The 10,000-nt window shown below is 37.4% G+C and overlaps 1 protein-coding gene across 2 annotated transcripts in view; it reads left to right on the top strand.

Annotated features, from left to right (window-relative positions):
- Nucleotides 1-10,000, top strand: part of LOC125032443 (zinc finger-containing ubiquitin peptidase 1-like) — a 35,971-nt gene that overhangs the window by 14,555 nt on the left and 11,416 nt on the right. Inside the window, exons 5-6 of one of the 2 annotated variants that reach the window (XM_047623569.1) lie at nt 4,148-4,256; nt 6,913-7,036. In XM_047623569.1, the coding sequence (XP_047479525.1) occupies nt 4,148-4,256; nt 6,913-7,036 (233 nt within the window). Of the gene's footprint in view, nt 1-4,087; nt 4,257-6,912; nt 7,037-10,000 lie in introns of both variants that reach the window. The other variant, XM_047623568.1, reaches the window with a different exon arrangement.

The following is a 10,000-nucleotide window of genomic DNA, read 5'->3' as shown; positions in this document are numbered from 1 at the left end:
TGTGCTGCAGAAAGTGAACTAGGCAATTAATATTTAAAATTATGCATGTTGAAACTCTAAATGTACCTGACCATTGCCAGAATTTCCAGACAGAAAATTTTGTTATTCAAACCCTGAGAAAGCTAACAATATAAAGGAAAAAGTGTACAAAAGAAACCATGTATTTCTGATACACTATAACTACTATGGATGTCTGCCTAACAGCAGCAAACTACGAGTTTCCTAAAGCATAGAATCCTTTATTGGGACATTCAGCTTGTTTCTAAATCAATCTATTTGAGGCCAAAAAACTGTTTCTGGATAAATTCCTAGTGAATCTTGAGCCACATTGTCCATCCAGAAGATAGTCTGTGGTCAATCACATAAAAAGCAACAAAGGTATCAGATTATTTATTGACAGTTACACAGATAGCTATTCAAAGTTGACTAGTAGTGTTCATCAAAAATAAAATAATTTCAGCATAATGTCAGTTTTCCTGAGAGAGAGAGAGAGAGAGAGAGAGAGAGAGAGAGAGAGAGAGAGAGAGAGAGAGAGAGAGAGAGAGAGAGAGAGGGAGAGACAGAGAGAGACAGAGAGACAGAGAGACTCTGTGTGTTATCAAAACTATAGCATTTCCCCTAAGTATATGAAAGAAAGTGGTTTTTAATTGTTTTGAGGGGCTATAATGGCAGACAAAGAGTTGGATCAGAGGAGTAACAGGAGGTTTAGAGACAGGAAAAATATCTTGCTGTGTCTTTAAGACTAAAAGAAATAAGACAAAAAGAACCAAATATACTAGTTCACTCTCTCTGTATGCCATTCATACCAAAATAGAGATGGAAGAATTGACACCAGTTTTTAAAAGCTAATGCTGTATTGAAGCAACTCCACTTCAAGGAAACTTACCTATATGCTCACTCAGGGCATCACAGACTTTAGAAGGCTAAATTCCTCATTTCCATAACATAGTTGTATTTCAGATGATTATAATCAGCAACCATTCATTTATCAAGTAAATATCATTATCAATTTATCAAGCTGACATCAGTCAACATCAGCATGTCAAATGCATCTTCACCTTGATTAAAAAGAAATGATGTAATTGCAGTAGTAGAGCTTTGAAATAGGTTGAAAGGGTAAGTTGGAAGGAACACTTGTATAACCTAAATGTTTTGTCTCTAATATTCTTCTTTTTTATGTAACTGTTACATAACAGCAACAGTTAGATAAGTGAAAACACTGGAGATATCATTCCATTCATGACGGGTCTATGTCCTAGTTATGTGCTCTAAATAGAAGTGCACAGTCTCTCAAGAATCATTTATGATGCAGCCAAGAGCCTAGAGAGTGGGGTATTTTTATGTTTCCTGTGGTTCTATATTTTTTTCCTTGAGCTGCTGACTCTGCACACACCCCAATGTGTGGTTCAGTATGGCATCAGGGACTCCCAACGTGAGTGGGTTAGTAGAAGAAAATTAGTTTAAGAAGTGACATCCACACTAGGTAGTAAGCAGCCTATCAATTGGCGTGAAACTTCTGTTCATCTTAAAGTTTTGGAGCAGATTTATGTGAGAAGATTCTAAGTTCTGCAACTATGAATGGAAGGATAGATGAGGGACCATCTGATGGTATGTGTCCTTGTGATGGCAAAAGATGGCATTGTTGCCTTGATCCATGTGCTATAAGGCAAATATTTGTTCTAAAAATCTACTTTGATTAGAACACTTTGTCTCAAGTTTCTTAATCTTTTTCATGCATGAGCCTTAGCTTCAATATGATATTATTTCATGTGCTATTTATGCATGTGTGCATATATGTATGTTTGTATATGTACACATATAAACATTTTTAATTATTTATTAAGTTGTTCACAAAGAAGAGTACACATTTTATGTTTATCAAACATTCAGAGACTCTGGATAGGGTTAGTCATACAGTCTAATAAGGCTTCTTTTTCTTTTTCATTTTTTCTCTTTTTTTTTTTCACAAGGTCAGTAGTGTGAAATATTTGATTTAGGTCAATATATGCAGCAGTAACATATTTGCCTCAGTCAGCACTATACAAGCAAGAGTCTGTAAGGTAATGCACAAGTAATGTAGATACTGTACAGAAGAATGTAATAAATGTATGTGTTAAAGAAACAAATTTATTTCCAGTTTGACTTCCATTTATTTATGTTGAATGTGAACTCTTAATATGTACTGTGTCAAGCAAATTGTGGATAAGTGTGGTATGATTGTGTATATTGCACTTTTTCTTATTTCTTTAGCCAAGATGGTTTGATCATTTGTGATTTTAAATGGCTAAGTTACGGTCTTCAACAGGAATTAATGTTTTGCTTGCATTTACTGCCGAAACTTTGACCTGGTCCAATGTCAGGCCATACGGGTGGAGAAGTCCTCAGACCTCATTTTGGAGTGGAAGTTTCCTCCCTGGATGTGTATATATTATCAGAGATAACTCACAGCCACATGGAGAATGATGTTCATTCACTAGAACTTAGTGAAATCATCTTTGGTCCAGAGAAGGAACTCCTGAACTCTGTCCCTAGCACCAACTCCCGACACATTTAAATGCTACATTATCAGGCTGGATTGCCTTCTTCTAAGCACTTATTAAGTATAGGTGAGCTGACCTCTGATAGTTCTTTGGTCATTGCCTGTTCCATTCACTTTCATGATACTGTCTTGTTTAATTTGTGTATGTTTTTATGATTAGGTGTAGCACCGTAAAAACCCATTTTTTAACTATTTTATATCTTGAAATATTGGTTTTACAACTAATATAATACAAACATACATACGAGTGCACACACACACACACACACACACACACACACACACACACACACACACACACACACACACACACACACACACATAAATATATACAAATATATAGATTCAAACACACAAATAAACATACATATACACATACAAATACATGCACACACAAGCACATACACATATATACCCACTTACACAGACATGCTCTCTCTGTGTCACTTTCTCTTCTCTTCTCTTCTCTTCTCTTCTCTTCTCTCTTCTCTCTCCTCTCTCTCCTCATTGCTCTCTCTCCTCTCTCTCCTCTCTCTCCTCTCTCTCCTCCTCTCTCTCTCTCTCTCTCTCTCTCTCTCTCCTTGCCTTCTTCCCTCTCCTCGCCCTCTTTCCTCTCACCTCTCTCTCTCTCTCTCTCTCTCTCTCTCTCTCTCTCTCTCTCTCTCTCTCTCTCTCTCTCTCTCTCCTCTCTTTGTCTCCCTCTCGCCTTCCTTCTATCTATCTATATATCTCTCCTTTTCTCTCCTTCTTCCCTCCTCCCCCCTGTTTCACTCACTCATTCATTCTGTTTTTTTTTTCACTCATCTTGCTCAGTGTATTATACCTCTCATTTTCTCATTCCCCCATTTACTACTGGTTTTAGGAGAATGTTTGGGAGTTAATGACCCTGGTTTACAAGGTAATGAACTGCAAGTGTTTATCATTTTGTAGAAATAGACTGGTATCAGACTGGTATTTTTTCTAACCACAGTCTTTCATTACTATTTTTTTTTATCAGAAACACTATACAAAGAACCACTTGCCTGAATCTTAGTAAGACTGCATTTGGACTAGTAATATGTGTGTGGTACAGTGTACATACACAGAGTTTCAACTCTGTTCACCCCCTTCCTCTCTTCCCTAATAGAGGCATGAGTAATACCTTATTGAATGATGAGTCACAACATACATCAGTGTATTTGAGAGGCTACTTTGTAATTTTTTTTTCCAAATTACAAATGCTGTTTAGATGCATATGATCTGGAAGTCCTATGCAATTTTTTATATAGCTAAAGACATTTGTTTACTTGCATTTGAGTGTCTGTATGTGTATGTGTATATGTGTAGGATGGTTTTAGGACAATACTTTGGCACTGGTATTATTATCAGGACTTTTTAGTTGTTGCAAGATGTCAATATACAGATGACCTTTAGGTGTTGGAGTTACTTAGACACATGTTAATTTTCCCCTTTACTCTTTATTTTACTTTCTTTCAAATATAACCTTTCTTTTGCATGGAGTGATCATTATCCACACAGTTCCATGTGTAATTAACAACTGTTTTGCAGGCACAGTACGGCATGGATAATGAGGGTAACTTCTCACAACAATCTCTCACCAACATGCAGAGAGCGGTTTATGCTGGAGAGATGACAGTGGCAGACTATTATGAGAGACAGATTGAGCTGAAGATCGCTGAGAAAAATGGTGTTGATGATGGAAGAGCTTGTTCAAAAGGTAAAACTTTTATAAAAATACTATTTATGGTCAGATTCTCTTCTCTCTCTGTTTATAGCACATAATCCAGCATTTCTGAGAGACTTCAAAATTCTTGTAGCTTGAATGCACAAAAATAAGAAGCTCCCAATAATCTTCAACTTTTTTTAGTTGGGGGTTAGAACTCCTTTTGTCTCGCAAGCCAATTTTCTTTCGAGTGGTTTTAAAGGATTGAGTGAAATATATGATCATATCATATCAGATCATTATCCTATATAATTATCATAAATGTGGAAATCATGTTTTGCATATATAAACTTTAAAACCATATTACCTTATTAACAATATTACTCTGCATCCCAAGCTACTTCTTACCTACTATATAGGTATCTGTCTTTAGAAAAGCAAAGCTGAAAGAGAATCAAAAGATAACGTAAATAAATTGTAAAATGTATTGATTATGGTCGCAGATTTTACAAGTGGGTGTATGAGAAAATTTTGGCTTTATTGGCTTAACCATATTTCATTGATAAATAAAACACATACAAGTCAGTATCAGTAGATATGAATGTTATTTTCCATAAGTCATAGGAGAAATTCTTATGTTTCATATGACAGATTGATATGTAATTTTCATTGTTTATTTGGTTGAAGAAATTGGACGCAAACAATTGGGAAAAATAGAGACTATATTATATTCTGTGTCTCCTGGGTTAGTTCTTGTTGACTGAAATTGAATTTGTGGGAGTCATTGAACTTCGGTAAAAGATTTTAGGAGCCTTATTGAAGGCAGGGTCACCATTAACCCCTTGGATCTGGGTGCTTCTCTACCCACACATGGCCAAAAATTCGAGTATTAGGCTTACTTGAGTAACCACTGTTACAAGTGTGTGGCTTGTAGGCCGGGCACACATGAACACTTGTACAGTGACGACTCCATGCCTCCCCTTTGCAGTGTTATTTTCTCATTTTCTGCATAAGTGTTTTTAGCTTTTTTGCCATTTTCCAATGTCTATAATTGTCATACGATATGCTGTATCCTGTAGGTAATACTCTTTTTCTTGCACAGACTCAATAAGTAACATTTTATTTGTCCCTCCCCCCCTTGTTCAGGTACCCAAGTAACATTATACAATATAGAAAACAGTGTAATTTTTTTCCATCAAGCACTCCCTTTTCAAATAGTAACTTGATGAATGAGCTCATTTTGTTTTAACCCCTTCTCGATGGGTCACGCCGTGAGGCATCAAAACAAACCGCTCGATCTGTGGCGTGCAGCTGTACGAGGCAGCGGCACACAAAAGCACTATGAGCCGGTAATTCAGCTTGATGTACCGAACTCCAATGCTCAAAGTCGGCGCGTTGCCATTGATCTCCAGAGCGTAGTTTTTTTTTTAATTTCTTCACCCGTCATCAAGGGGTTAAATCAGAAATAATGTATAGTACCTTCACATTGAGATTAATAGATATATATACCTTTAAGCTAAACTACAGTTATGAGAGAAAAGTCATTATTCTCAGTTGAGTGTTTGCTATACCAGTACCAGGTTGGGGGTGATCAGGGCTTTCTTCTTTACTCATTAACCCATTGGATCCAGGTTCCCCACTGCCCACACTTGGCCCAAAATCCAGCGATTAATCTTACTTGAGTGGCAATTCCCAGGTGTGCAGCTTGTAGGCCCAGCCCACACAAGCACTCATGGGATGTAAAGGCTCCTTGCCTCCTCTTTGTAGTTTTGTTATATTTTTTTCTACATAAACTTTTTTTTTTTTTTCTGCGTTCTTTTCTTTCCTTTTCTTTTCTTTTCTTTTTCTTTTTTTCCACCATGTTTCTAGGTGTATCATATCTACAAGTAGTTTACAACTCAGCAGAAACAATAACTACAAGTAACATTTTGTTATCTGTGTAATTTTTTACCTTTTCATAATATTCAGCTTTCTGTAACACACCTTGCACCACTAGTCATAGCAGGCAGGAATAGGATCCTGAACATAGACCCTCTCTGGAGGGTCCATGTTCAGGCTATGGCTCACATATGGTACATTCCACTCTTGCTTACAGGTGCAAATAATGCAAGATCCCCTTCCTAAATACCCACTGAATGTAATTGTCCTCTAAGAGCTTTGTTCCATCACCCTGGCCTTACCCAAAATTTTAAAATATGATGTTTTTTTTTTTTGCATATAAGTGTAGTAACATGATATGCATCTTATGCCTGCATGAAACCAGGGTAAGACCTCATACACATAATATGTAAACATGTTTGAAACATTGCTGTGGACATGTTTGGATACATGTTGCACATACATGTAGACTTTTGAACCTGCAAACATTTTTCAAGATACTGAAGTTTATTGCTGATACAACCCCATCCCTGCACACAAAAAATGGCATAGCTTTAATGGGTACATGAAATAAAAACCCATGAAATATTAATTACATAAATACACGCATATGTGTTTAAGTGGGTTTCCATGCAGTTTGCATGGAAACCCATGTATCCAAGGAAATAGTCAGGGATATTTGAATGGTGAGGAAAGAGTTTTGAAATAAGTTTTTATAGAATTTTTAAAATGATTTGTCTGTTTTTCTTTTCAGGTAAATTTCTTTTTCAACAATTTTTATTGTTATATTTTGTTTTTAACTAAAAGTAACTAAAGTGAATAACTATCTCAGGTCTTCTTGGGGCAATAAAAGCTGTAAGTGAAAGCAGTAACAATGTTCGCGCAGCACATTTCTGCACCACTGTTGACCACTACGGCTCGACATATGGGGATCGAGGCTGGGGTTGCGGCTACAGGTTAGTTGACATTTTTGTTTTATAAACATCTCTTAAGTTAATGTACAAAATAAAAAACTTGATTTAGTCTGGTCATATTCTTGTTGAAAGCTATAAGACAAACCAGAAGCTAAGTATTTATCTACCTTAACCCATTGCTGACAGGTACTTTTCTGTTATGCTAGCCCTCCTTTCTGGATAGTGGCATGGGCCCATATGCTAATTATTTACATTGTATACAGTCAGTACAAGCATATGAGAAGAATCACCTAGACATAGATCTGATATTCCTTAAAGCTGGAATCCCAGTAGAGAGAAACTTTACACTCTGAGCGCATCACCTCAGTCATCCTTCTCACCTCATGATTAAAGCACAGCTTGCATTTTTGATACATCTCATATGGTGTGCTCCACTGTATGTGGAGACCCTGAAGATGTGGATATCTCGTAGCATGTGGGGACCAGGACTAGGACCATGAACTCAACTCCTTATTGCGGCTCCATAGCTGGATGAATTCTGTTGTAAGTTCCTCTGAGACTCATCTCAAGAAGATTTACCAAATCTTCTTATACTACTTGATAGACTTGCAAGTGATCAGGTTGGACTGTGCCAGTTGATGACTCAAATCAATTCCCTGCATCACATTATTGTAGTCAGAATGGCGACCATCTCACTGGTGTGGACCATCAAGAGTCATGGTCCACATCTCTGAGGGCTTTCAGCTAACCTAACTAACCTTTACTTCAAAGCAAGCTTACTGGGTTTGAAGATTATGGCTGCAAATTACCCCTGAAATTTCCAGAGACTCATTGACCATAATCCTCTGAGAAGGGGTATAGATTGACAAGACCTAGCATTAGAGAATTCCATTCATTGACCTCAACTTCAACAAGCAGTCACTATGGGGATGACCCCGACATCCACCATATGGTGGATTTGGTTGGCTGATTTGAGACTATCTCTTGCCATAATCTCCAGGAACAGGGACATAGGGGAGGTCAACCAAAATGACCTATGCTCAGGCTTTTGATTCTGTCCCAGAAAGGCTAAAAGCTCTGCATGAGAGGTATCTATCCAGCCCGTTATTAACCCAATGAGTGCAGGTGGCAAGACTACAGTGCCATGCCTACTGTAGTAAAAGTTTTATATATTGTCTTTACACATAGATGGTGCTTAGTGCTTAGTCACCAAGGAGTCGGCTAATAGTCTTACCTTTCTCCTCTGTTTACCCTTTTCGTTTATTTTTTGAAAGCTTCACATCCCTTATTTCATACTCTTTGGTGTTATTGATATTTTCCTGCAAATTCAAGGAATGGGAAAATCAGGATTGGTCACTAGGGCCAACTGATAGACTCCTTGCTGCTGAGCACACATGGAGCCATCTGTATGTAACAAAACTCAGTAAAAATCTAAAGGGGACAGTAAATAAACCCGCTGACATTGGGTTAAAGAACTCGACACTGGGTTTTGATAGCAAAGCTTGAAAAGATAAGAAAACAAATATTATATTGTTTGTAAATAAACAGAGAAAACTATATAACACAGTTTTTGCAGAAGCATGCATATTCACATAAGATGGCAATATATTCAGAAAAAAATATGAAACAGAAGTTTAACTCATGGATGTGCTTACCCACAAGCTGATTGGTGAGAAAGTGGGAGAATACATCCAGTTTGAGAATGCTACATCCAGCTCAGAGATGACCCCAGGTTTGGCAGAGAAGCAAAACTTTTTAGGAACTTTCTCTCTCATCCACCACCAAACCTCAGGTTGTCCAGGGGCATTTTGCTCCCACACCTATTGCACAACAGATTACAATAGGTTCATCCAAATCTAAGGTACTGTCCTGTAGGGACATGTAATCATTTATTGCCACCAGAGTCTCTGCTTCGTCCAAATTTTTATCTGAAAAGAGATCGAAAGCAGACAAGTGCAAGGAATTGACACAGGTGGAAAGCCAAAGGTATTCAGGATAGTCAGCAAAGGAATGGTGGAGCATTGTTCAAAGCATCTTCTGTGTTTATATTCACAGAAGTAGAATAAAATATACCCATCACTTGCCAATCAGGTCGTGCCAGTTCACATACACTGGCAGGGTAAACTACACACTCACATCAACACAGTATAATTTTATAGATACCGGTCTTGGGAGCCCAAGTAGCCCTTTCTTTCTTTCTCTCTTTCTCTTTGTCTCTCTCTCTCTTTCTCTTTCTCTTTATCTCTCTCTTTCTCTTTCTCTTTGTCTCTTTCTTTCTCTTTATCTTTGTCTCTCTCTTTCTCTTTCTCTTTGTCTCTCTCTCTCTTTCTCTTTGCTTCTCTCTCTCTTTCTCTTTGTCTCTCTCTCTCTTTCTCTTTGCTTCTCTCTCTCTTTCTCTCTTTCTCTTTCTCTTTTTCTTTCTCTTTCTTTTTGTCTCTTTCTCTTTCTCTTTGTCTCTCTCTTTCTCTTTCTCTCTGTCTTTCTCTTTCTCTTTCTCTTTGTCTCTCTTTCTCTTTTTCTTTCTCTTTCTTTTTGTCTCTTTCTCTTTCTCTTTGTCTCTCTCTTTCTCTTTCTCTCTGTCTTTCTCTTTCTCTTTCTCTTTGTCTCTCTTTCTCTTTCTCTTTGTCTCTCTTTCTCTTTCTCTTTGTCTCTCTCTTTCTCTTTCTCTTTGTCTCTCTCTTTCTCTTTATCTTTGTCTCTTTCTTTCTCTTTCTCTTTGTCTCTCTCTTTCTCTTTGTCTCTCTCTTTCTCTTTCTCTTTGTCTCTCTCTTTCTCTTTCCCTTTGTCTTTCTCTTTCTCTTTGCTTCTCTCTCTCTCTTTCTCTTTCTCTTTCTCTTTGTCTCTCTCATTCTCTTTCTCTTTGTCTCTCTCTTTCTCTTTCTCTTTGTCTCTCTCTTTCTCTTTATCTTTGTCTCTCTTTCTCTTTCTCTTTGCTTCTCTCTCTCTCTTTCTCTTTGTCTCTCTTTCTCTTTCTCTTTGTCTCTCTCTTTCTCTTTCTCTATGTCT

This window comes from Penaeus chinensis, chromosome 14 (genome assembly GCF_019202785.1).
Source record: "Penaeus chinensis breed Huanghai No. 1 chromosome 14, ASM1920278v2, whole genome shotgun sequence".
Classification (NCBI taxonomy): Eukaryota; Metazoa; Arthropoda; class Malacostraca; order Decapoda; family Penaeidae; genus Penaeus; species Penaeus chinensis.
Note: the sequence above shows the minus strand (reverse complement) of the source record. Positions and strands in the feature narration are given on the sequence as shown.